This window comes from Pelodiscus sinensis, chromosome 16, assembly GCF_052426305.1.
Source record: "Pelodiscus sinensis isolate ZL-2025 chromosome 16, ASM5242630v1, whole genome shotgun sequence".
NCBI lineage: Eukaryota > Metazoa > Chordata > Testudines > Trionychidae > Pelodiscus > Pelodiscus sinensis.
In genome coordinates this window covers 36,564,719-36,592,681 of record NC_143067.1, presented here as the reverse complement: position 1 = coordinate 36,592,681, position 27,963 = coordinate 36,564,719, and the positions used below count along the sequence as shown (strand labels likewise).

Genomic DNA, 27,963 nt, shown 5'->3' with positions numbered 1-27,963 from the left:
GTTAAAAAACAGCATTTTTCTTCCTCACAGTAAAGTTTGAAAGCGGGTATTAAGTCAAGGAGCTGTTGTTAACTTTGAAAGAAGAAACACAACATTTTGTTCAGAATTACCCAATTTTCAGTTACAAACAACCTCCCTTCTTGAGCTGTTTGTAACTGCCATTCCACTTTCGCTCCTTCTTAGCACAGGCTTCACTTTTTGTCATTTTTTTCCACATGAATTTAATCCCTCGATACATTACTTTAAATATTAGAGGCATTGTAAAGAGTCTAGGCCTAGATTTTTACTTTTTAAGTTACATGTGATTTTGCCCTTCCCCTCAGTTTTGGGCTCCCCAACTTGATATTTCTTAAGGGAACTTGATTTTCAGAGGGTGCCAACCCCTTGAAAATTATGAAAATTTATCTCAGCTGAGGTTCTTCCCCTGACTTCTTTAAGTTTCAGTTTGGGCACCCTGAAATTGAGGCACCGAAATTACAACAGGCGGGACCATCATCCCGAATTACAGTTTGCCAGACCAGGGGAGATCGAGGCTCCCCTCCCAGCTATCATCCCTGCTCTCCTTCATAGACCCACTACCTCCAGCCCTGCTGGGGCTGTGCTTCCCAGCCAGGGCCTGGACTGTATTCCCAGCACACTGACCCCGGATGGGGCTGTGCTCTCGCTGCCAGACCAGGATGCACTTCCAGGCTCCAGTCCGGGCTCCCGGGTACTGGCCACTGTGCCGGTCCCACTGTTGCTGGGGCTGCATTCCTGGTGGGGTTGCGTTCCCTGCTGCCAACCCCAGCCAGGAGCTGTTCTCCCTAAGACGGCAGCCCCACTATCACTGGGGCTGTGCTCCACACCACCAGCCCAGCTCTTGAATCTGGCCATCCCTTTGGACCATGGATGTTACATAACCAGAGAGTCCCAGATTTTAGCGATTCAACCTGTACTCACTTTTGGAAACCGAGACATGTGATTTCCTTGCCCCCGTACCACAATTTTAAAACTAAATATGGTGTTTCACAAAGGGTGTGTGTAGGCTACAGGGTTTTTTTTTAAAAAAAGTGGTCTTTTTTCAAAAAAACTTCCCCTGCATCTAGAATGCTGCTGTGTTTTTTTTTTTAAAGTAAATCGAAAGACCGCGGCAGTTTTTTCAACCGTGGAAAACCTCGTTTTACGAGGAATAACGCCTTTTTTCGAAAGTGCTCTTTTTCAAAAGAGGCTTGCAGTCTTTTGTAGCAAAAGACAAATATTTCAGTGTCCTTTAGGTAAATATAGCCAGCCCATCTTGGATTACCTGCATCTCCTGATTTATCTTGTTTAGCAAAAATAATATTTTTAAGAGTTCTGATATTATAAACCTCTTAGTGTTTATTATTGTTGTTTTTTTTCCTCTTTCCCCAGGAAGAAGATGAGCGTAAGTGCTTTCAACACTTCTTCTACATTCTCCCTCTTTCTCTGTTAAGAAGCTCAAATGAAACTCTGAGCAGATCTACATATAGTCAAATAGAAAAGCCAACATTGCATAAATTGGCTGCCGGTAGAAATCTTCCAAAAATCTCATGCAGATTTAAGAAATGAAGTCAGAAAACACAGGGAGTTGGAGCACATCAACAATTTCTTCCACTTAGCCAGTATTTCATACACTTATCTAAATGCATTACAATGTTATAACCCTGAACGCAGTATATATCTGTACAGATATTTGCACAGAGAACCTAATAAGCAGGAATTAAAACCTATTGGCCTCTTGATCTTCTGTATGATAATAGGCCAAGCCCTGGTTGCCTTTATCACACATAGAGTGTTATTAATGTCATGTGAAGATAGTTCTGATGATTCATGTGAGCATAGAGATTAGTATTCAGCTCAAATAACAATGCTAGCATTTAGAAATTACCCCCATGTGCCACTGAGATGCTGTATAATGGTTTATAATAAAGCTAATGGATATGGGCCAAAGCTGCAAAATTCACCTCTTGCTTTTCAACATGTCAAAGTCTAAGATTGACTAAATCTGAGTTTTGGTTCAGCCCATTAAAAATTGAGGTCATTGACACCATTCGGATCTGAATTCACAATCTGAATTCCCCACCCTTCCTGTCAGACCAGCTTGGGCTGAGAGTAGCGCCAAAGGAGAGTGTGTGTCTCATGCTGTCATCGTTTGGTGCGGTCGCCCACTTGTCTAATGATCCATGCGGTGAAGGTGGTGTCAGAACACAAATCCCTGAGGAGGAGGAGGAGAAAGAGGAGTCTCAAATCCAATGGTCAGCAATGCCATGGCAGAGAAAGCTGACTGGGGAACATTGTCTTTATGTTTATTGTACTGTGTTAGCTAAATAGCTTCTAAAGATGGACTGTAACTTATCTAGGAGTTCAGAAGCAAAAACATTTCTACTAAATTTTCCACCTCTAAAATGAATACAAGAGAAGCCTTCTACTATCAACAATATTCCGAGACCCAGTGTATAGTTCTGACAGGCATTTAATGACAGATTGTTCCATTGCTTGTATCAGATTAGACAACCCTCTGTGTTGTGATACTATTAATTCACTTCACCCCTTTTTACAAGCTGCTTTTAAGAGTCCCTGTGGTAACCTCATGCTCATATCTTAGCTAGCTCTGCTTTTCTTCTTCACAGCAACGTCCCAGAGATCAATGCCACAGCAACCTTTGCCCCCCTTCAGCTCCAACACGTTCCCTGCAAGGTCTGGCAAGCCGCCTCCTAAACACATTCCTTCGGGATCCAAAAGTATGCCTGGATCTTACGCAGACAGGTTTGTAGCACTAGTTGTATTCATTGTGTATTATTACTTCTTGAGGAATGACACTGTGTAGGGTGCTGTACAAGACTCTAAAGATTACTACCTAATAAGTTCAATATCTAAAGGCCAGATCCTTGGTTCTGTTCTACTTGCCATGGGCTGTCTTCACCATCTTAGGGGAATCCTCTAGTGCTGTAAAGCCATCACCCACAGAGTCTTAAATCTCTGTATAATCCAAACATACAGACAATATGTATCAGATACACTAGGAGAAGCTGAGGAAGGCTCCTCTCTTAGTTCTACATTTAGGCCATGACTACACTACGAGAGAAAGTCAAATGTGTTAAGGTCAATTTTTAGCACCCGATTTTGTAAAGTCAAAGGTGCATGTTCCCACTGTGTGTAAGAATTTGAGGTAGTTTGAAGTAATGCATGCCCAGTAGGGTGGCTACCATCGTCTTTAAGAGCGAGTCTCTGTGGGTAGCTATCCCACAGTTCCTTTGCATTCTGGGTTATGCTCCCAGTGCAACCGGGGACCAAAACCGTGCAGCGGGTGGTTCTGGGTACATGTCGTCAGTGTCCCATAATGCACTTGTCTCCTCCCTCTCCCCCCTGCTTGAAAGCAACAGCAAACAGTCTCTTCATGCCCTTTTTTCCCCTGGTTACCCATGCAGACATCATAACAGCATTAGATGGAACCCTTGTGGATCCCGTTGGGCATGAAAGCATTATGGCAATATTAATCATGGTGAGACTTACGCTGGAGTATGTCTGGAGAGTATGCAGGGTCTGCCGGAATGAAGCAGAAACTCAGAAGGCTGTGAACGTACTATCCTGCAAAGCACTTAAGTTGAGCGACTAGCAGATGCCTCCTCCTCCTCCTCCTCCTCTTCCTCATCCATGCTGTCCTCCACTCTAGTGTCTGAGGTTGCCAGAGGAGAGAGTATTTTGGGAGCAATCCCTGAGCCGGTTAGGAAAGCTGATCGAGTTCCCCCCCTCAAAAGATCGCATGCAGCTGCACCTAGAAGGGGCACGTTTGAGGCGATAATCCAGACTGTCCATTTGCCTTCTTTGTCTTCTGGTACAGCTGCCTCAGCTCCTTTATTTTCATGCAGTGCTGCTGGGCCTGCCTGGGGTGTCCTTTCTCCCCCATGCCCTTTGCAATCTCTGCATAAATATTTGTGTTCCTTTTGCCAGTTCATAGTTCTGCAAGAACAGATTCTTCTCCCCACACAGCACCTGAACACTCTATAGTGGTGCGCGTCTGCCACCCTGGGAACTCATAGTTAGGTGAGATGCTCAGGTGTGCGGCCTGCTCTGAGGTCTGCTCATCATGCTGGCCACACAGGAAGTGAAATTCAAATTTTCTTCGGGCTTTTCCTGTTCACCTGAAGAGCAGTAAAATTGAAAATCCTGGCCAGAGCGGTCACCACGGGGCATTGTGGGAAACTCCTGCAGGCAAAGAATTGTGACTTTCACGGTGTTGTGTCTGCACTATTGTAAAGTTGATTATGCAAGGTCAAATTTAGCAATACTCCTTGTGAAAAGCAGAACTGCCAAAATCGACTTTAACTGCATTTAAAGTCAACGGAACAGGCTTGGTGGTATGGACTCATTGTTTATAAATTCGACCTAATGTGGCTCAGTTCGACCTAAACTCCCAGTGTAGACCAGGCCTAAGAAAAGACTGTATTAGGACCTCTTTGGTATGAGCTACAATTAGATTCTAATTTGGGGTCCTTCATCTTTGACTTCCCAGCTAAAGGCATTTATCCATTTCTCCCATTCTTTTTCTGCCTTGTCTATTGAGACTGTAAATCCTTTTCGGTTATACATCTGTACAGTGCCTCTCTCAATGGGATCCTGATTTCAAAAGGGGAATTCTAGGCATTACAGAAGCACTTGCAGTTCTCAATAACTTCAACTGGACTTTTGGATACTCACTTCATGTTTTAAAAGAAGAGTTAAGCCTTAAGATGTCAAAAGTTGGATATTTAAAATCAGATGCCTCTTCTTAAAAGCAGCATCTAAGACACTATAGTAGTCGTGTATAGTAATTAAGGGTATGTCTACACTACCCCGCTAGTTCGAACTAGCGGGGTAATGTAGGCATACCGCACTTGCAAATGAAGCCCGGGATTTGAATTTCCCGGGCTTCATTTGCATAAGCGGGGAGCCGCCATTTTTAAAACCCCGCTGGTTCGAACCCCGTGCAGCGCGGCTACACGGGGCTCGAACTAGGTAGTTCAGACTAGGCTTCCTATTCCGAACTACCGGTACACCTCGTTCCACCGGTAGTTCGGAATAGGAAGCCTAGTCTGAACTACCTAGTTCGAGCCCCGTGTAGCCGCACTGCACGGGGTTCGAACCAGCGGGGTTTTAAAAATGGCGGTTCCCCGCTTATGCAAATGAAGCCCGGGAAATTCAAATCCCGGGCTTCATTTGCAAGTGCGGTATGCCTACATTACCCTCTTAGTTCGAACTAGGAGGGTAGTGTGGACATACCCATACACTGTAGTCTCAGCGTCTTTTGTGTAGTACATCTAAAGAGAGGTTCATGTGCACACAGGAGGAGTGAAACCCGTGGTAGTGAATTCTTAGTTAGATAAAACTTTTCTGGGAAAAAGAGATAAGATCTGATAAACTCATCATTGCCGTTGGTTGCTGTCATTTTGGGACTCCAGAGCTGCCAAGAGCCCTGGTTTCAATTATAGACATTTCTCATAGGAAGCTGAAAAAGCCTTTGTAGATCTTATAAAAAGAAGAATTGAATAGCTCAGCAAGAGCAGAAAAAAACAAACTAAGCCTGCAACGCCGTTGCACCAATGAGGCTAGAAGTGTGAACTCAATCACTGCCATAGCTACTGTCAAGTTTTTGCATCTCCTGGAACTTGAATGTTGAAATGAGGCATGTTCTGCAGCCAAAGATAAAGCCAGGGATAGGGGGAAAATTTGGGGGAAATCCCCAAATGAGTACGTGTTGGTAGTTTTGTTTCATATTCACCTTATGAGGAAAGAGAGAGATGGGTTGGAAACCCAACAGAGGTAGAGGTTCTTTAGGTTTCAATTCTACTAATCCAGAAATGGTCCCTCTAGGAGGATTAGTGCCATGGACTATCCTCATAAGAATAGCCAGACAGGGTCAGACGAAAAGTCCATCTAGCCTTCTGTCCTGTCTTCCGACAGCGGCCAATGCCTAGTGCGCCAGAGGGAATGAACAGAACAGGGAATCGTAAGTGATCCCTCCCTGTCGCCCCATTCCTAACTTCTAGCAAACAGAGGCTTGGGAAACCCTCTCTGCCCATCCTGGCTAATAGCCATTGTTGGAACAATGGAGTATCTAGAAGCTGGTCAGTTTTCCCATCCCTGTCCATGGGGAGTTTCCTCTTTCAGAAATGGGGGAACGTTCATCCCTCTCCCAATGGGCCTGTTCAGACAATCAAGGCCTAGGCTGAGCATGTCCGGCAGGTTTATGCCAGCCTGTCTCCTCCCTCCTTCACCCTGTGCATTTCCTGCCCCTCCCCCTCTACAATTACCCCTCTGCAGCTCCCCGAAATCCTCAACATCTCTGCACCTTCTCCCCAAACCCCTGTCCTCGAGGAGAGTTAGACTGGCCTCAACTGCCATGTGAATGTCATAGGAGGCAGAGCAGGATGCCTTTATCAGTCATGGTTGCTATAAAGAAAGAAGAATGGAAACCTTTGGGGACAGGGACTATGTCTCCTTCCATGTTTGTGGCCCAAAGGGACCCCAGTGTGGGTCCGTGCCTCTGAGAGCAGCCACAGTTTAAAACATTAAATAGTATGGTGATTGCTACATATACTGCCTGCACTAAACGTTAGTTTCATTGATTTCTTTTGCAGTACGAACAACATTTCTTCAAGTGGATCACTACCACCACGCTTTCAGCAAGGTTTGTATTCGGTGCGCCTGGATGTTCTCTCCACATGTCAGGATGTCTTAGGGTTGCACTGCATGGCATCTGTCGTGGGCACGCAGCTTCTGGATTTCATAGCAATAAAGAACTGTCAGATACTGTTGGGGGTGGTGGAGGGAGGTGCACATCCACCCCACCAAGCCTAAAGAATGTATTTTATGTTAATATTAGGTGCCTTATTCTTTCTCATTATTCCATCCTCAGCAACACCACAAGGATTTCTGAGGGCCACGCTTTAGACATTGCTTTACAGAATTGCTGCTTCCAAATTATGAGAGACTCTTACCTTTTTCAGACCTTTTTAAACACTAGTTAGTTACCTTTTTTAGTTCATTTAGTCTATGTTCATGGTGGGTATTTTTCCTTGTTAACATTTGGCAATTCCATCTTTTTAGTTAAGACACTGACAAAATCTAACCTAATTCTTTACCTCATTAGGGGTATGTCTAGACTATACAGTTTTTTGGGGATACCAGAGGTATCCCGGAAGAACTCTTCCACATCCAGGGAACTTGTTTGCTCTTCCGCTTTTTTTTTTTGTGGAAGAGCAAACGCTCTCTTTAGGAAGCTGCTGTATTCCTTGTTTTACGAGAAAAAAGGGGGCTTCCAAAAAAGGTTTTTTTCCAACATTTGGCCCAGTCTAGACAGGCCAAATGTCAGAAAAGCCTCTTCCGACAAAAGTATCGGAAAAAGCTACGCAAAATGCGGACCACATTTTGCGTAGCTTTTTCCGACAAACAGATGTAGTCTAGACATACCCTCGGGCTATGTCTACACAGCAGTGTTATTTCAGAATAACTGACAGTGTTATAATTGACAGTGTTATTTTGGAATAACTACACTACAAGCAGTTATTTCAACATACTGTCAAAATAATGGCAAGTTGGAGGACTTCTTACTCCGACTCCTGTAACCCTTATTTTATGAGGAGTAAGGGAAGTTGGAAGAAGAGTACTCTTCCTTGCACTTCCTGCTGTGTAGACAGCGCCAAAAGCCAAAATAAGCTATTTTGACATCAGCTACACAATTGACATTGCTCAAGTTGCGTAGCTTACTTCAGCTTCAGTCCTGCTGTGTAGATGTACTCTAGAGGTATAGTTTATAAGCACTAGTCTCAGAATACATAAATTGACTACATTCATTCTGAGGGTCCCATGTAATTACATAATTCCAATAATGATTTGTGTGATGGTAAGAAAAAAAAGCAATGAACATTTTAGATCTGAATAATGCTCTTCCAATACCTTTTCTCATGAGAAAGGTATTTCCCAGTTGAAATTAAGTTAGACTCAGCTACATATTTAATTACCGTAATTAAAAATAAGCAACACTGGAAATCAATTTCTTGGCATAACATTCAGTGTTCAACACTGGTCACTATTACCAATACAGCTGTTCAAGGTTTCCACCAAGGCAAAAAGCAGCAAATTCTTTCTCTCTCCAATGCAATTTTATGCATCTCTAACAGTGCAGCATTGCTGTTTGTAACTGTAGCAGTTTAGGTTAGCTGTAGCTAAGGTAACTGGAGATACTCTCCTAATTAAATAACTGTGTTACAGATGATCATCTCAATTCCTATTTCAAGTACAGCTGTCTTTGAGGCATCCGTAGCTAATGCAATTCTCTTAAAGTCCCTGGGAGTGGCTCTCAGGTATACCAAAGATGAATTTGTCCCATTACTTAAAGATAGGTCAGATTATCAATTACATTAGGTGAGAGTATAATTTTCACCCACTTTGAGGTTCCTTATGCTCCTCAATTAGTGTAAATAGGCCTGGGTATAACTGAGAATTAAAACCCAAACTAAATTCTAGTATCTGCTCCATAAACAAGTTTTTATTGTTCTGTTTTTAATTTAAATTTATTCCACAATGTTAAAGGTAACATCAATAGAGCTGCTTCAAAAGGCCCAGCGGATGTCAGACCACCGTTACCAATTCCTAACAGGCAGATTGTGCAGCCACCAAGCATGGAGGAAGATGAGGTATCACATCGGGGACACATGGGGGGGGGGGTATATGGGTTTAAGTGCCCTCCCACCCGATTTCACTTGGCCTGCTAGGGGAAAGGCAGAGACGGCTCCTTTCTCCAGCTGTGCCTGCCCCTGACATGCTCGACCCCTGACTCTGGCAGCCAGGCTGGGCAGAGAGCCGAAAGGATGGAACCAGCCACTTCTCACGCCAGCTGCTGAGGGTCATTGCTGTGAGCAGTGTGGCTGCCTCGGAGAGAGCCCTTCTAACCCCGGCATGTTTCTGGCTCACACAGCACCTATCCCCCAGAGCTGGGCCCAGGCAGGGGGCGGCCTGCGGCTGCCTTCACCCACAACCAGGAGTGGCCGGAGTCGGCCACATGAGACGTGGCTCCATCTTGCGCCTCACCTGGGCCCAACTGCCAGGGAGAGTGGCTGGACGTGCCGGGGGAAGGACAGTTCTCCCCGGCTCCCCCCATGTAGATAACTCCCTGCAGGGAGAGCACAGCAGCTCCCGGGCCAGGGACTGGTTGGCCACAGGAGATGTGTGGGGTAATGACATGTCTTCCTCTTTAGACTGTGGCCCCGACCATGTGCAGACATGAGTCATGTATGTGACAGACATTAATCCTAGTCCCTCTGCATAGCAAATCAGCTAAACAGGAAACCATTGGGTTCCCTCTGCCCCTAAATTGGTTTGTTATTCAGCAGTTATTCTTTGGTACACACCAGGGTTGGGGAACCTATGGGCCTCAGGACAGATCCTGCCCATTCCTTAATTTCATCTGCCTGCATTGAACCCCACCCTTCCCTCCACGCCCCCTACATGGGCGAGAGGCCCACAACTGATTTTTCTGTGGGTTAATGGCCTGTGACAGAAAAACAGTTCCCCACCCCAGGGATACACTGATGGATTTGATGTGGTTTGCCTTGCAATGCCCAACCTCTGTTCCTTACCTGGTTTTTACTAAGCAAGAGGAGTGAAAATACAGTGGAAAGTGTGGTGAAACAATCAGAAGCTACAATGAAGTTTACTACAGGTTGGACCTCCCTGGTCTGGCACTTTCAGGAACTGACCGGTCCCAGATGAAGGATTTAACCAGACGAGGGAAGGACATTTCTGGTCCCCCTGCTACCACCCCCCTCTCCCAGCCCTGGACTGGCTGCTGGCCTCTCGCCCAGCTCCACCTCTGCTGCTGGCCCCACTGCCAGGCAGCCCTGCTGCTGGATCACGGAGCTTCCAGGCACCAACTCTCCATTTGGCCTCTCTGGTCTTGGAACATCAGTATTCTGGCCGGATCAGAGAGTCCCAGTTTACAGAGGTTCAACCTGTAGTCCACTTCCCGTCTTTCAGAGCTGCCCTGACATACCTCATTTCTCCTCTCAAATAAGCCAACCTCCATATTTCTTGGACAATTACCTCCCCTCAGCACCTGATTTGTGCTGATCTGTTGAGTGGCCATGTAGGGCAGATTTGTGTGTGCATGTGTTTAGTGCAGGAGAGCAAGCCAGAGCCCTAGGCTCAGCTGATGCAAAAATAGGAGACTTATGATGTCTGTGACTCATCTGGACACAACAAAAGAAAAGTCACAGGAAATGAAATGTTTATCAAACCCCTAGAGTCCTCAGGTCTCTGGTTTCCATGGTAGCAAAGTGACAGCACATGCAAACAACTTCAGAGAGTGCTGGAACATAACAAGGTCAGAACTAAACATGTTGCCATCTCTCATCCCTGTGTCTGGGAACACACCACTTCCCCTCCCCCCGTTTACAGTCTTTTCTATTTCTGTGCATGCACACTTATAACCTCACAAAAATGAATTCTCTGACAGCCAACTTTCTCCTCTTTTGTCCCCCAACATAAACTAAAAACATTTCAGGACTCACTGAACACAGAGTGGTACGCTGCAGACATCAGCCGGCAGGAAGCAGAAGCATCTCTTAGGAAGATAAATAAGGTACAGTGCTAGCAAGTGCCCTTACATGGCTATGGGAATACTGGATGCGTTGTTTAACTGGTTTGTATCCTGGTATCTGTCTTTGCAAGTGTAGTCCCCTTACTAAAGGGGCCTCTGTTTTTTTCTGAAAAGACCCTGTGTGCTACAATCCAGACTACAATTCCCATGACCCTTGGGAAAAAACAGGAAGGGAGGACTCTAGGGGGAGAGAGGGGTGCTCTCTCCATGTGCTTGAAGAAAGAGGCCTAGCAGTCTGGGACTCTGCCTTGGAGTTTGGAACCAGAGGGGGAGCCAGGCTGCTGCCAAGGAGATTGACCCAGTTCAGGGGCTGTTGGATGCAGCTACTAGATGCTTGTTGGAACTGGGAGTTAGCAGGCTGCGTCCTATAGGCACAGCACGAGGCAGTAAGTTTGGGCCTTGCTGGAAGAGTGCTGCCTGAGACAGAGCTGCTGTTTAGCCTGGACCAAATCCTCACTACAGCTGCAACATCAGCGCCAACGCAAGCAAGTGTCTGGGACTGAGTCTAGGGGTGTGCACACTCTGGGGTGGGGTCACTGTCGTCTAGCTATATAAGCTTCAATTATTGCTATGTGTTTTGTTAATCTATTCATTGCTAATCTGTAATCCCTGTTTATTTAAGTTAAGTAAAGATTGTTTATTTTAAAGTATTTTATTAGATATATATGATTTGTAGTTGTTCTGGAATTAGATCCAGATTTATGTTGGAATGAGTATATTCCTGGAGGCTCTCAAGGCACCAGTGTGTGTACAAGGCCAGCCAGGTGGAGGCACCGCCATTTTATATTCGCTGCCAGCAAGGGACTGCACCAAGGGAGTAGATAGGGCTTTCCCCAACTAAACACCATCACCACTGGGGTGCTTAGGATCTCTTTTGGGTTAAAACACCAGGCGCCCAGGCACAGCTGTGAGTGTGACCTGCTCCCCAGTAACCCGGGGAGGAAAAAGGGGGTTACACAAGCACATGGAAAAAGGGAATGAATGCACATTTTTCATAAAGAGATTTTAGTTTAGACTTCCTTGAGATGCACCTGCAAAATCAGGTGGCACATCCTATTTGTGAATACCACCACTACTTCCCTGCCTCAACACACACACACACACACACACACACCCTATTTGTGAATACCACCACTACCTCCCTGCCTCAACACACACACAATTTTACAAGCACACAAACAAAAAGGCACTCAGACTCATCAAGCATACAGTGTTCAGATTGGCAGTGCCTGGTCAGAGGGCTACCAAAAACTTGGATCAGTATGGAAGTGAGTAAGTATAAATAGGCCCTTTTTTCAAACTATGTTAATGATACAGTCCACACACATACCATGACGTCTGAACTCACCACCTGCATTGGGGTGAGTCTGCAAATAAGACAGCAACGATCAACTCAGACCCGAACTCAACTGATCCCCAAAGGCCATTTATCCCATATTCTATATCCTCTCTTAGGCTATGTCTACACTGGTGGCTTCTCATGCAACAACATCGTGAGCAAGGGTTCTTGCGCAAGAAAACGTCCACACTGCCATGTGTGTGCTGTGCTTTTGCACAAGCGTTCCCATGGCAGTGTGGATACTCTTGCACAAGAAAGCTCTGATAGCCATTTTAGCCATAGGGCTCTCTTGCACAAGAAATCCCTGCTAAGCATCCACACTGCCCTCTTGCGCAAGAGCTCCTGCTCAAGAGGGCTTACACCTGATAAAAAATAGCATAGCTCTTGTGCAAGGAGCCCTCTCTTACTACATCGTACTGTACATTTATTTGCGCAAGAGCGGGTGGGCAGTGCCGACGCTCTGTGGATTCTTGCGCAAGAACGGCTGTACTTGCGCAATAACCCGCCAGCGTAGACATAGCATTAGTGTGTAACCCCTTCACGTGGCTCAAGAGGATAGTTTGTGACTCTTCCCTACTGAGGACTGAGGGATTATGGGATTTGTGCATCTCCCTGACTTCAATACAGGGGCAATTTGCAAGTTCTCCTTTGCCTGACAGGCAGGAAGACCAATGGAAACACAGCCCCAACACAACACCCACCCCACCCAGACAAAAGATTAGATTCTATTTTAGTAATAGATGCCCTGGTCTTTCTTTGTACTCCTGTGGCAGCACAAGGGTAATAAAAATCTTTGCACTTCAGTAGTTTGGCAGAGGTGATCAAATAGGCAAGCCTGGCCCCAGAGTTATGCAAAAAAAGCATCCATGCACAGGCCCCAGACCCCTTAAGTGTGCAAAAGTTTGAAAGCTGGGAGTTATGGTAACCTAAGCATATATTTTAGACATGTGCATCTGTCTGTCTCTCTGTCCGTCTGTCTGTCAGTTCACTTGTTCAAGAACTCCTCCTAAATGGTAAGAGTTAGAACCACCAAATTCGGTATGCAGCTTCCTCTTATCTTAACTTAAACCAAGGTCAGGGTTTGGTTGTACCGGGAAAATGGGAAGTGTCTTGAATGGGATTGTTTTCCATACATGGACAGGGAGGGGTCTGTTCGGAGGGACTCTATGTTCACAGGGACCACTGGGGGAAGTGAGTGCTGGGTAGAAACTATACTGCTGGGTGACCATTGGGGGCAGCCACACCACCAAGAGAATGACCGGCTGGGGCTAGGACCATCATGCTGGCCACTGGACAGGGTAAATGTCCTGCCCCACCCTCGCTCCAAATCCCTCTCACCTTTGACCCATGGCCACAGCACCAGAGCAGTGGGAGGGAAAGGCCTCAGTAAGATGGGAGAGGGAGAAAAGGCCCCTCCCAGAGAGGAGATGGGGGTGGGGAAAGCCCCATCAAACAGGGGAGAGAAAAGGACCCATCAGACGGGGGAGTGAGGGGAGAAAAAGCCCTGCCAGATGGAAGCAGAAAAGCTGTGCTGGACGGGTTGGGGGCAGAGGGGAGAAAAAGCCCTGCTAGATGAGCGGAGAAGGCCCCACAGGATGGAAGGGGAGAAGCCCCAGCAACCCCTGGGGGAGCCACACCCCTCCCCTCAACACTGCCAAGCCGCCCAGTGTGCCAAAGCTCCAGCCTGTCTGTGTTGCCCCCTTTCTGCCCCCCAAGCCCTATGTGGACCCCCCCTGCCCTGGGCCTCCTCTGCCCTGGCTTCGCTCCCCTACCCCACTCCTGGATAATCCCAGGAGAAGCCAGAGGGTGGCATGCACATTCCCCCACCAGGACAAGCTGGCAAGCAGGTTGCCCCCCCTTACCGTGCTGCACTTCCCCCTGCTCTGCACTCCCCTCCCCCTCTTCCCAATCCCCTTTCCTGATTCCTGAATCCTCACTCCCTTCCCTGAGCACCCAGCCTGACTCCTGCACCCCCCCCCCACCCTGAGCTTCTACTTACCCCCAACCCTCACTCTCACACACACCCACATCTCCAACCAGTACCCTGATCCTTCCTCAACCCCCTACCATGAGTCCTGAAGCCTTCCCCCCCCCACACACACATCCCCAAGCCCCCGCTCTGACTCTTTCACCCTCCACACCAGTGGCAACACCGGGTAAGTCACCTAGTATAAATTATATATGTAAGATGGAGCAATGAGTGAAAAGAGCTTCATAGGATAGGGAGCTCAACAAACTTTTGTCTCTGAGAGGCAAGATCTTCTATGTAAGAAAGCGGCATCCCTCTACATACTCCTTCTCTCCCTAAAATATTTAAGACCCACACTCACTGGGAGAGGCCTGTTTCATTTCCCTCCCTGATGGAGGAGGCCCCACGTCCCTGTTTACAGTGAGCTAGAACACTCCAAGATTGTCTAAACCTCTGAGTGCCTTAGAGGGCATCCCTTTTAGTTGTGTACAAAAGTCCCCAACACACCAATAGGTTTCACCTTTTGGGCTGAAATCCCAGCCTACTGAAGTCAATGAAAGTTTTGCTATTGACTTCACTAAGACCAGAACATCACCCGCAGCACTTTGCTAAGTATCTCAACATTGGAGTATAATTTCTCTCTAAAATTACTATTTCAGCATTTGAACTAACCTTTGAAGTTGGACATTTTAGATAGCAGAATGCAAGGCTTTGTTTGTGTGTTGCTTCTTCCTTTAAGAAATCATCTAACCTCTGAAAGCGGTGATGGCAATTGCTCTCTTTCTGAACAACTAGAATCCAGACTCACGGTACATTTAAAAACAAGCTCAGCATTCTACTTATGTGATTGCTATGTTGGTCAAAAATACATTTGATTTTCATGTGTGATCTTTTAGGATGGGACGTTCTTGGTGAGAGACAGCTCCAGAAAAACGAACACACATCCATACGTACTGATGGTATTATACAAAGATAAAGTATACAATATTCAGATTCGTTACCAGGAGCAAAATCAAGTATACTTGTTAGGAACTGGCCTGAAAGGAAAAGAGGTACAGTATGTTTCTTTCTTTGTATCACCATCTCTCTCTTTACCGGTCATCAGCAGATTTATCAAAAAGAATGTCACTTACTTCACTAGAGGGATTCCAGATATACACTGGTGTAGCTAAGAGCACAGCCAGGCCTCCTGACTCACATTCAAGAAAAACTTATATTTCACAATTTCATTGGGTGGGTGAATTTTTGGATAAGAGTGTTTAAATTCCATGGAAATATCCAAGATGGGAAGACCAGTAGGGGAAGCAAATTGTAGTGCAGTGGTAGGTAACCTAATGATCTATTCGAGTACAGCAATTCCCCTGAAACAGGAGAGCATGAAATAGCCATGGTCTAAATAAATACTATCCCTTTAGTTTGAGAAGTAGTAAGAACTCTGGCAACCACTGCCTTGGTTTTTATTCCGCAGGATTTTTCTTCAGTGGCAGAAATTATTGCTTACTTTCAAAGAACACCCCTTCTGCTGATTGATGGAAAAGACCGAGGTTCAAGAAACCAATGCATGTTAACCTACGCTGCAGGATATATGTAGAAGAAAACTCCATGTCTGGGATCAACAGTCCGCCAGAGCATACAAACTTCATGATATTTCCATTTGCGTTCAATGAACTGAAATGATGAATTAAAATTCCTTTTGGTTTTAATGACAAAACGAAAATTCTCTCATTTGAAAGTGCGTTTTTCAAAAGAACAGTTTTGCAAAATACTTCCTACAGCGTATTTATTACTCTCCATTGTTCAAACCACTGCATGAAAACTCTTCGTGTGAATGATGCCATTCTCCAACATGCCTCCCGCATGTGAAAGGGTCGCCACGCATGTGCAGGATCACACGTGGTGGATGTAGCATCGATTTACACTGCTTAGTCACAAAGCAAAACTATGCAAACTACCGTTCAGGGCAATTTGACGGTACCAATTTCATTAAGCTGCAAACGGAGGTTAATAAATGTCCGTGTAATGCTTGTACAGTACAGTGAAACTGCTAATGACTGTTATTCCTATTGAAAGATTGTATTGTTGACTTTGATATATTTTATGTACGTTGATATAAAATTAGAAAAATCTTGTGTAAATTGAATCAATAAACATGTCATATTTCACAGTCCACTTTTTAGTAGAAACCTACACTCTTTATGGCTACATTATTATAGGTATGTAATAGTATAGTCGATTAACCGATTAACCAATAAGGAAAAAGCTTATAGGTTAATACTATAGACTACATGCATTCCCTTCTCCTTCCGTCCCTGCCAGTAAATTTTTAGCAGGCTGGCCAATAGCCTGGCTCAGTCCTGGCTCACACTGGGTCCAGGACCTACCCCCATTTCAGACCCGCATTCAAGTGTATTAAAAGTCAGGCGGGCAGACAGCCCAGCTCAGTTCTGGCTTGTGCTGGGTCCAGGAGCTGAGACCCACCCCTAGACAGGGACTGCTGCTACTCCGCGCTGCTGCCTCTTTTCTCAGAAGCAGCAGCACAGGGTAACAGGCAGCCGGTCCATGAGGAGAGCTGGTTTTTAAACTGTCTCCCCTCGTGGACCAGCTCCCACCTGGCACACTGTGCTACTGTCTTTGATTCAGTGGCTGCCGTCGCCAGGGACTATAGAATAGTCGACTAACCAATAAAATGTCATGAGGTTACTCAACTATTGAATTAACTGATATTTAACATCCCTAATTTATTATAATGGTATGAACTATGTGACTTTTTAGTTTAATAGTTTGTATCAGTGGTAGGCAACCTGTGGCCCACGGGCCACATACAGGCCATCGGATTTCTATGTGTGGCCCACAAGACATCTTGTTTACCGTTGCTCACATGCAGGGTTGCCAGATTCGGCTGGCTTTCACCGGAGTAATTGTTTTTCTACTAGAATTATTGAAGTGACACCCCTGTAAACCACGGACATGTGAAGTGAGGTGCATGCTGATCGTGCACGTTATTGACTGTGAGAGCTGAGCGCTCCCTCTGCAGCCAAAGCGTCACTGCGGTTCCATTGGCACACCACACAAATTCTAGAGATGCAAGGGCAGTTAGCAAAACAGCCCTATCCCAGGAGACCATCCTTGTTATGACAATCTTGTGGGCCCATTGAGATGGAAGGCCATCCGTGTGGCCCACTCACTAGTCCAGATTTCCCATTGCTGTTCTAGATGGTACATATTCCCTCTTCAATGTGATCTAGAGACATCTTCCATTCCAAAATTGGTGCCTGCATATATTGAGGTCCCAACCATGTATTACCTTGCACCCACACGTTTCTGCAAAGAAAAGGCTCTGAAAATATAAGTGTAACTGGCTCATCTCATCTGGTGATAGACCCTTTCTCTGTCTCAGTTTCTCTTCTTTCTGTTTCTCAAAAATTGTTCCTTCCCAGAAACCCAGTCCATTTAAACAGCTCCACATTCATAGACAGACATCCAAGAGCCTAGCATCAGGTCTCACCCGGTTTGATACATGACATGGCTCAACCACCATGAGAGAGTTGTACTCTCTTGATGCAGGTAAAGAGAAAGTAGACTTTTTCCGTCCCTCAGTAGGTACCACCGTCTGGACCTCTAAACAAGTACAAATGGCATCTCACTGCAAACCCACACTGGCCTCTCCAGATTACTTTATCTTAAAATTACCTTTGCTCAAAACCTCCTAATTTCCCCTTCAGAAATTTTGCTCCGGTCCTTCAGTGCAGATTGCTTAAGCCTGGTCTTTACCTTTAGCTGGTGTGGCAATTTCAGTCCTAGGTCTACACCCAAACTCATTGCCCAGGAAGCAAATAACTAAGCATGGGTGGGGCTAACAAGTAGGCCTGGGATAGGTGACTAGTCCATGTTTTTTATAAAACACTGTGGCTGCATCTAGACTGGCATGATTTTCTGCAAATGCTTTTAACGGAAAAAATTTTCTGTTAAAAGCATTTGTGGAAAAGAGCGTCTAAATTGGCACAGATGCTTTAACGCAAAAGCATTTTTTGTGCAAAAGCGTCTGTGCCAATCTAGATGCGGTTTTGCGCAAGAAAGCCCTGATCGCCATTTTCGCCATTGGGGCTTTTTTGTGCAAAACAGTTTTTACCTGTCTACACTGGCCCTCTTGCGTAAAAGCATTTGCACAAGAGGACTTATCCCTGAGTGGGCGCATCATAGTTTTTGCGCAAGAACACTGACAATCTTACATTAGATCGTCAGTGTTCTTGCGCCAATTCAAGCGGCCAGTGTAGACAGCTGGCAAGTTTTTCCACAAAAGCAACTGCTTTTGCAGAATAACTTGCCTGTCTAGATGCAGCCCGTCTGTTTTAAAATATAAACTGTAATTCAGAATCAGTTATAAATATAAGGCCACAGAGCTTTTCCCACTGACTTAATAAGGAACAGTACTAGTCCATTATTTGCCTACGATCTTATATTTTATTCCATTTTCTGAAACTTGCATGATTTGAGTTTTGCATCTAAGTTTGTCAGCCTTACCCCTCTGTTAGTATCTTGTAGCTGGGTATATTAGGGGGTCACGACAGGCAGAGAGATGGCTTTCAAGAAGTCACCTGCTATTTCATTCATGGCTATAGGTTTGTAGTGAAGAAGGCAAGTGGATCATTGTTACCAGTCTGGTCTCAATTCAAATCAGGTAACTAGATGTGAAATATTTCATGTCCCATAAACAATTTCCTGAGCCATCTCATTTTCCATACCACCGTTCTCAGCAACCTCAGCTATTCAATAAAAAAGTGGATTTTGAAAATGTATAAACTATGGACCAATTGTTTGCCTTTGTATTATTTTAATTAAAGCAAAAAACACTTAAAAGTCAGCAAGATGTTGATGAGGTTTCCTCTTTTGCTTGCCTGGTTTAATGTGATGTTTCACTAAGAACCTTCATCACTCACTGAAAATCTAGAGCAGAAAGCCATGCTGGAATTCTAATAGCTCAAAGTGAAGAATTAGTAATTGAAACATCAGCATTTAATGGAATAGAATTACTCAATTCTTCAGAATCTATTTTCTCTTCTTCTACTTCCCTTGCAACGGTGGTCTTCACAGGATGATTGAAGTTCAAAGTAAGGTCACAGAGCAGCAGCTGGCTTTGCACTGTAAGAAAAAAGTACAGAATACACTCATGAATATTTACTATATAATATACATTATGTGGCTGAGTGGCAATTTACTGTGGAGCTTTTTAAAGTAGCCATCATTCAACTCTTCTGTAAATTAAATGCTGATAATACTATTTCTCTAAGGCAGTTCAATACATTTTGCTAGGATATCTCTTCTGTTAGGAAGCTATGCTTGCTGAAGAATTAACTGGTATCTAGCATCAGTTTTCCATGTTTGGTTAATATGATACTCTTTATTGTACAGCAAATATTATTTTATTAATTTTTCATGACATGGGACAAATTTTTATTTTATTATATAGAGGTAACAACAGAGTCACAAAATCTGCCCAAGTTCAATAGCAGCTGGGAAATACAAGGTAGAACTGGTTATTTAGCATAACTAGTGAAGACATACTTCAAGGGACCATTCAAGGTGAATTGGTCTATTAACAACCTTCCAGTCAGGAGGGGAAAGGAAGACAGCTGGGGGGGGGGGGGGAGGATTGTTAGTGCATATGAGTTACAGGTTGTTATAAAAAGCCATAAACCCAGCGTCTATTCATCTAATGAGTTTTAGTTTCTAGCAAAAATAGAAAGACTCAATAGAGACACTGCACGTCACCCACCCATTTCCAAATCCTTCCGCTCCATTCCTAACCCTGGGTATGTCTACACTACCACCCTAGTTCGAACTAGGGTGGTTAATGTAGTCAACCGGAGTTGCAAATGAAGCCCGGGATTTGAATTTCCCGGGCTTCATTTGCATGTTGCCGGGCGCCGCCATTTTTAAATGAGGAGTACAGGTAGTTCAGAATAGGAAGCCTAATCCGAACTACCTAGTTCGTGCCGCGTGTAGCCGCGGGCACGGAGTCCGAACTAGCGGACATTTAAAAATGGTGGCGCCCAGCAACATGCAAATGAAGCCCGGGAAATTCAAATCCCGGGCTTCAATTGCAACTCCGGTTGACTACATTAACCACCCTAGTTTGAACTAGGGTGGTAGTGTAAACATACCCCCTGTTTCTTTCCCTGGTGACTAGAGGAGTGTTAATGGGCCACTTCACCGTGAATGGTCACTTGAAATATGTGTTCATGAAATCATAGAAGATTAGGATTGGAAGAGACCTCAGGAGGTTATCTAGCCCAACCCGCTGCTCGAAGCAGGACCAACCCCAACTCAATTATCCCAGCCAGGACTTTGAAAGCTGGGCCTTAAAAACCTCTAGGGATGGAGATTCCACCAACGTCTAGGTAACCCATTCCAGTGCTTCCCTACCCTCCCAGTGAAATAGTTTTTCCTAATATCCAACCTAGATCTCACACACTGCAATTTGACACGATTGCTTCTTGCTCTGTCAGGAGCGTGCGTTAACTTCTACTACTAACAATTCTTGTAATTAGCTATGACACTCTGAGTACATTTCCCAGACCTGAAGTAGAGTTCTGTGTGAACTCGAAAGACAGTCTCTCTCATTAACAGCTGCTAGTCCCATAAAACCTATTTTCTCCCCCTCCCACCGTGTGTCTCTAATATCCTGGGACCAACATGGCTACAGTAACACTGCATAAACCAATTCAGTCATGTCCCCATTAGTTTGATGATAGATGCACTCAGAATTACCATTTAGCTTCTTCAGCTCCCTGGACATTTTATCCATGTTTTCAATTGCAGTTTCAAGGCTAAACTGCTGGTCAGCAACATCACTCTTAAACATCTATAGGAAACACAAACAACATCAGAGTGGGAAAAGAAATATCTGAAGAACGTTTTGGTATGTGAAAAACAAATATTTGAATAACTCAGGTACAACTGAATGGAGTTAGCTTTTCAAAAAAAAAACCCATCGTGAGGTTATAAAATGAGAAAAGGTAGAGTCAATTAATACATTGAAAGTAAAGCTTGTAATGAAAGTTAATCCTCAATTGTACCTATTAGCCACAAGATGGAGCCATTACAAAGTTAATATTGGCAAAAGAGATTAAAAAATATTAACAAAAAATTATACCATATGCACAGATGCTTGTTAATACATATAAATAGTCTGACAATTTATAGCTAAGATCCTACTACTCATCTTTCATCTCCTGAACAAACTTTTCTTTGTTATTTCTTATTTTAGTGTCTATAAGGAAAAAAAGCTGTTTTGGAGAAATAAGAGCATTAAATTCTTTGAAAGCAACCAGCAAATTTTCAGACTATTTAAATTTTTCACTACCTTTACTTTAAAAAAAGAACAGAGATGCTTCCAGAAAAAAAATACATAAAAAGAAATTTCAGATTTAGTCATACTAAGAGTACATATACTTTGTGACAATCACCTCGGAAGTATAACAAAGTGTAATAACTTCTTTGGAAAAGCTCTGGGAAGTTTCCTAAGTGAACAATAAGTTTATGCCTAAGCGTGCTTAGGTGATAAGTTCCAACAATAAAAAGTCTAACCTTTAACATAGATAAAGGTCCAGTTTCCTATCTCTGTAGATTGGGGGTTGTTATCATGTAAATGTTACTAACCAGAGATAAAGGAGATCCTAAAGAGAGGAAGGGAGAAAATATGTCTCATACTTTTTCAGTAAAATAAAATATCATCACATCACAGATACCAATTAAAATGTAGGACTAGGTAACTGATTATATGTTTAATGTCATTAGTGCAATTGCAAATAAGTGGGTGCCTTTTAAAAATAAGAAATTTTTTACTTGTCGAAATCTAAATGTTTCTATTAGCTGATTTGGCCTTGCTTTAAAATGCTAGGAGTTAAAGATTGAGCCTTAAAGTACTGAAAAGGGTACCTTTGGAGTACAGGCAGTCCCTGGGTTACATGGATCCGACTTACATCGGATCCCTACTTACAAATGGGGTGAGGCACCCCTGCACTAGATGCTTCCCCCCAGCAGACCAGGGAGACGCGAAGCTAGCGTCCCCCTCCCCAGCAGACCAGGGAGATGCGAAGCTAGCGCCCCCCCCCCTCCAGCAGACCAGGGAGACGCGGAGCGGCTTTTCTCAGGAGACACCTCAGCTTGAGAATAAAGGACTGAGGGAAGTGAGGTGTGGGAGAATAAAACTGAGCTCTGGAGAAATGTTTGGCTAGAGTTTCCCCTACAATATGTACCAGTTCCGACTTACATACAAATTCAACTTAAGAACAAACCTACAGTCCCTATCTTGTACGTAACCCGGGGACTTCCTGTAGTCCCAGCTATGATGCTAAGATCAAATATATGAACATTTTGATGCCTTTCATGTAAGAATCTAAAAACATTTTACCAAAATGGGTAATTACCACCAATTTACAGATGTGTAAATTAAGGCACAAAGGGATTATATAATTTATCTGGTGTCTCAGAGCTAGCCAGTGGCAGAGTTGGGAATAACAGCCAGACCTCCCCAGACTTCCTTGGTCTAACAACTAAACAACACTCCCTTTGTTTGAAGTTTAAGTTTTGTTTCATGTCATCTTTGAAAACAGAAAGTTTCATGAAACAATGGAGGGGAAATGGGCCTGTTTTGATGTTCACAAGGTACCTGTATGATTACCAGAGGCTGTACATGGTGCAAGAACCTGGATTTGAGCTATGCAGGCCAGACAATATGCACACAGTCCTGTTTTGATGGTCACACGAAGCAGGCAAAAATGAGATGAAATCACTGTGAAGCATTTGCACAAAGGGCTCATTACAAATCTGGAAACCCCAGTGCTTGCCTGAAGGGATCCCCTCTGCATGGGGCCTCACTAGTTGTGTTTGCCTGGGGCACCATCGAAAGGTGTGAGGTTAGTGCTCCATGCCAGACACTGCCCCTGAAGGATGTTGTCTAGGAGGGCACCTTATGCAAAGACCCCCGTGGAGCATATTTATGGCCTAAGTTTGGGGGTATTCTAGTCTGGACTGTGGGATACAAATGAAATCGACACGGTACAAAAGCAGGGGACCTGGACACAGCCCCACCTCGCACACGCACGAGCAAACGCCCTGCCCCAGGGAAGCCTGGCTTGGCCAAAGGAAATGCCAGGGGCAGCAGCACTGGGCCCGTAAGCCTTTACCACAGGACTTGCTCTTCTCTATCCAGCCTGCGGAAGCCTGTAACTCCACAGCAGGTCTGGCCCCCCCCGCCCACGGCCATCCAGAGACACGCCCTCCCCACAACCTGAGATAAACAGGAAGTGCCACAGAGGGCAAAAGCAAGGCACCCTGGGAACTGTAGTTCAGCTCACAGCCCCGGGGCGCTGATTCAGCAGCGTTGGTGACCATAGGCACCAAGCCACTAGCAGCCCCCCAGCAGCATAGGTCCCTGTTTGAGCCTTGTGCTGGGCCCAAAGACAGCCCTTCATCCCGAGCCTTGTGGGGAGGCCTTTTCAGGCTGTTCGCCCCAACCACGAAGGTCACCGATTTATTTTATGAAGTAAATAAAAACTGGGATGTTCATTTAAATCAGATGATTGCAAGAGATGGGGCTTTGCTAGGGGGTGGAAGGAGGAGGGGCATAGTCACCAGCATTGCAGGGGACTGCAGAGGGAGGAGGACAGGTACAGGTGGCAACTAAAGAACGGTGGTAAGACAGATGTCTGCAGAAAAGATTTCAACTCATTGTATTGGCACATAATTTATACTGAACCAGACTGGCCTCTGGCGGCCTGCAAGTTATTGCCCAGCACAACAGCTGACTCCTTAGTGATAACTACCTATTTCCCTCTTTTTCCACACAGGGAGATGCGTAGATTTCATTTCAGACCTTGTGGAGGAGCTAGCTAAAAGTAAGGCACGGAAGGCACTTTGCTACATTTCACTATCCACACAGGTCATAGCAGACACCACCCTTCCGCTGAAAAGAGCAAGAATTGCTAGCACAAGGGCAGAAGGTAACTGCTAAGAGGATTCAGTCAATATTGCATTTAACTGGAGGATAGAGGCTTTAATCCTTTCATGGCTGCTGTTTTCTGAGGGATGGGTAAAACGCTGACTCTGCCCTGTGTGGTATTTGTGGCCTGCGAGTCAGCACAATCTTTTTGAAGAGGAACATCTGCCAGAAGTATGATTCATCTCTGGTCACCTGAAGAACTGGGCTGTGCCCCCGAAAGCTCATGATACCTTCTCCATGTTTTGTTAGTCTATAAAGTGCTACCAGACCTTTTGTTGTTTTTTAAGTTTATCCTGTACAGACTAACTCGGCTACCCCCTGAAGCTTCTGTTCAATACATGTCAGGTACCAGTTCTAATTGCCTGATGTGAGGATGAACATTAATCAGCTTGGGCATGACAGGGAGGATGGATTATTGGTACCTCAGAGGAGATTGAATTTCTGGGTTTTATAGTAAATAGACATACAGTGAGATGAAAAAACATGTGTTTGTGGTTTCTTTATCCTTATATGCTCTCTCTTCCTCTTTCTGCTGCATGCTCTCAGAAAACTATCTTGGAGTGAAAGTGTGTGCTCTAGGTTAAGCATTTCACGATGGCAATGAAAGCTCAAATTCAGTGCATGTGAGAACCAGATTGCTGTGTGGTGGGGAGGAAAATGTTAACTGTTACTGTAACTGTAACTGCGAGAGACAACACCATATGTTGCTCAGCCTGAGGTTTCTTTGAAACTGCGAAATGCAAAACAGGAAACACTTCACACGCACACCAATTCCAATACTACAATCTTGCCTTTTACAAAGGCCAACAAACACCAGTGAAAGCGCATTTGGTCCTTTCTGTGGATGTGCAAAGAAAAAGACAGGGAAGGCATTTTCTGTCTTTCTTTGCCTACAGCCAACATGGTCTATCAAAGTGCCAAAGTATTTGAAACTACAGGCAAATTGTTTTGATAAAGCATCCAGGCAATACTGCTAACAAACAAAACCAAGCTAAAAGAAAAGAAAAGTTTCAGGGGAATGATACCTGCATAAAATCTGAGTTCAACATTCAGTAACTTTAGCTAGTTGCCATCTCTCACTGTGACAAGGTCAGGCCAGAGGACTGTTACAGAGTGGTGGAAAAGCAGCTTGCAAAGGGTAAAAGGCCTGCTGATACTGGCAGAGGGCTGCAGGGCAATTAGGAGCAGCTGGCAGGGAGCTGGTCAGGCAGATTGGGGCCACCTGACTCCACTTCAGGCCTGCTGGTGGCCTTTAAAAGCCTCCCCAGCGGGGAGGTAGGAGAGGGAAAGTTTGAGACAAAACATTAGCAGTTATAGCACTACAAACAACAGGGAGAAGGTGCTCCCTACCCTAGAAACCAGCTGCAAGCTCCAACCCTGGCAAAGGGGGAAGGCTGTCAGCCCAAATGCTGGCCAGAGAAGCAGGAACCATTGCCACTCCGTACATACGTAAAACTAACAAAATATGCTGTAAACATAACCCTTAAATAGTCTTTGATGATAGGTATCAAGCTCATTACCATTACAGGGAGGCTACGTCTAGACTGGCAACGGAAAGGTTTTCCATTAAAAGCATTTGCGGAAAAGAGCGTCTAGATTGGCACGGACACTTTTGCGCAAAAGCACTTTTTGCGGCAAAGCGTCCGTGCCAATCTAGATGCGGTTTTGCGCAAGAAAGCCCCGATCGCCATTTTTGCCATCGGGGCTTTTTCGTGCAAAACAGTCCTGAGTTGTCTACACTGACCTTCTTGCACAAATACATTTGCGCAAGAGGGCTTTTTCCCGAACGGGAGCATCATAGTATTTGCAGAACACTGACAATCTTAATCAGATCGTCAGTGTTCTTGCGCAAATTCAAGCAGCCAGTGTAGACGCAGCTGGCGTGATTAGTACAAAGTCTGTTCTTAAAAAAAATAAAATAAAATAGCCTCCTCCTATGGAAAACCCCAGGAAAAAAATCAGAGTTCTTAGATAACCTGGTACTTAAAATGAAACATTTCTGTCTTACTTTAATAGATAATTTCAGAATGAAACCCACGTTTATATTAAATCTTTAAATGAGTGTTGTTTTTCTGACACTGTTCACAGAGTCAGATGTGATATGTGCACACAAAGGCTATGTCTACACTGGCCCCTTTTCCGGAAGGGGCATGTAAATTTCACCAGTCGTCGTAGGGAAATCCGCGGGGGATTTAAATATCCCCCGCGGCATTTAAATAAAAATGTCCGCCGCTTTTTTCCGGCTTTTAAAAAAGCCGGAAAAGAGCGTCTACACTGGCCCCGATCCTCCGGAAAAAGCGCCCTTTTCCGGAGGCTCTTATTCTTACAAAGGGCGCTTTTTCCGGAGGATCGGGGCCAGTGTAGACGCTCTTTTCCGGCTTTTTTAAAAGCCGGAAAAGCGGCGGACATTTTTATTTAAATGCCGCGGGGGATATTTAAATCCCCCGCGGATTTCCCTACGACGACTGGTGAAATTTACATGCCCCTTCCGGAAAAGGGGCCAGTGTAGACGTAGCCAAAGGCTACGTCTACACTGGCGGGTTCTTGCACAAGAATGGCCGTTCTTCCGAAGAGTGTCCACACTGCTTGCCCACTCTTGCTCAAGAAGATTTACAGTAAAGCGTGGTGAGAGAGGGATTCTTGCACAAGAGCTACGCTCTTTTCTAACAAGTGTAAGCCCTTTTGCACAAGAGCTCTTGCGCAAGAGGGCAGTATGGCCGCGTGGCAGGGGTTTCTTGCTCAAGAAAGCCTTATGGCTAAAATGGCCATCAGAGCTTTCTTGCTCAAGAAAGCATCCACACTGCTATGGATACTCTTGTGCAAAAGCACATGGCAGTGTGGACGTGTTCTTGCACAAGAGTTCTTCCACAAGAACCCTTCTGCAAGATGTAGACATAGTGTAGACATAGCCAAAGAATCTGAGCCATGTTTTCAAATTTAAATAGAGTTTCGGGTTTATGGCCAAATATAGTTGTGATTGCAGTTTACTTTTTCACAGTGTTTTGAATCATTGGGCTATGCGTGAGAATTTAACTCATGAAGAGTTAATGGTCTGCCTAGAATCTTTCCTCTAACAAAATGGTGCAAGATGAAATATTCAGATCACAACATGCTTCTGAATTTCTGCTGAAGAAAGACTCAGTGCCAGAATAGCTCCTTTAAGGGATTCAAAGGGTTAGGAAGACTAGAGACCTTCTACACATCATGCATTTAGGATAACAATATGGATTAGCTAACAAGGCAGTGCAAAAGATGGAGAATGGAATGAGATACATAACACATAGGAGCATTTCATAACTAAGGAGATGTAAAGACACTTTCATGTGCACTGTTAATTTCATCTGAACTACAAAGAAGACAGAGCATGTTCATAAATTGGAAGGCACTTGTATCATGTTCTATGGTTAGAGAACCCCGTATTAATAGAAAATTCTAAATGAGATCATGTGATTAAGAGTGTTCTACAAATTAATCTTTGGAAGTTATATACCAGAAAATGTAAATTCAATCTGTTTCGGGTGGCAAGAGTCTGTGTCAATATTGCAAACAAAATTAGGAACAGGAAGAGAGATTGTATGTGTTGTTTTCTAATATGCATTTGATATAAGGCTACAAAATGCATGTAGTGACAAAGTATTTAAGTTAACAAATAAAACTGGTCTGTATGTTTGAGTAACCATGTTTTTAAATTATAGCTATTTTCTTTAAAATGGAATCTTGAAAAGTTTGGCAACAGTATATTTATGTTCTGTTTTATCCAGTGTTTAAAGTAAACATGCCCTTCATTAATGTGGCACTGGAGGCTTTGGAGGGCTCAGTTTACCTTATTAAACTTTCATCTGCAAATTGAAGGGAGTTTGATGCAGTATCATAGTCTGTAATAAAGTTTGCTCCCTATGTGAAAACTGCTGTGTAATTTCTAGCACAGTTGTTTTGTCATTGAGACTCAGTATTTTCAAAGAGTTACCCAATCTACTGATTTAGTTTTGACTCCAAACAATTCAGAGTATGAGGTAGGC

The 27,963-nt window shown here is 44.4% G+C and overlaps 2 protein-coding genes across 2 annotated transcripts in view; one reads left to right on the top strand and one right to left on the bottom strand.

Annotated features, from left to right (window-relative positions):
• The window catches only part of LCP2 (lymphocyte cytosolic protein 2), a 74,667-nt gene extending 55,143 nt beyond the window's left edge, over positions 1-19,524 (top strand). The window contains exons 15-21 of the mRNA XM_014569873.4: positions 1,390-1,402; positions 2,628-2,763; positions 6,615-6,664; positions 8,569-8,672; positions 10,538-10,615; positions 14,838-14,993; positions 15,410-19,524. Of these exons, the coding sequence (XP_014425359.3) occupies positions 1,390-1,402; positions 2,628-2,763; positions 6,615-6,664; positions 8,569-8,672; positions 10,538-10,615; positions 14,838-14,993; positions 15,410-15,532 (660 nt within the window). The 3' untranslated portion in view covers positions 15,533-19,524. The remainder of the gene's footprint in view (positions 1-1,389; positions 1,403-2,627; positions 2,764-6,614; positions 6,665-8,568; positions 8,673-10,537; positions 10,616-14,837; positions 14,994-15,409) is intronic.
• On the bottom strand, positions 18,920-23,200 carry C16H5orf58 (chromosome 16 C5orf58 homolog). The gene is made up of 4 exons (XM_025181080.3): positions 23,130-23,200; positions 21,529-21,617; positions 20,710-20,803; positions 18,920-19,080 (listed from the first exon to the last, which is right to left on the bottom strand). The coding sequence occupies exons 2-4, from the start codon at positions 21,535-21,537 to the stop codon at positions 18,920-18,922; spliced, it is 264 nt and encodes an 87-aa protein (XP_025036865.3). The 5' UTR covers positions 21,538-21,617; positions 23,130-23,200.
• Positions 23,201-27,963: the final 4,763 nt, after the last annotated feature.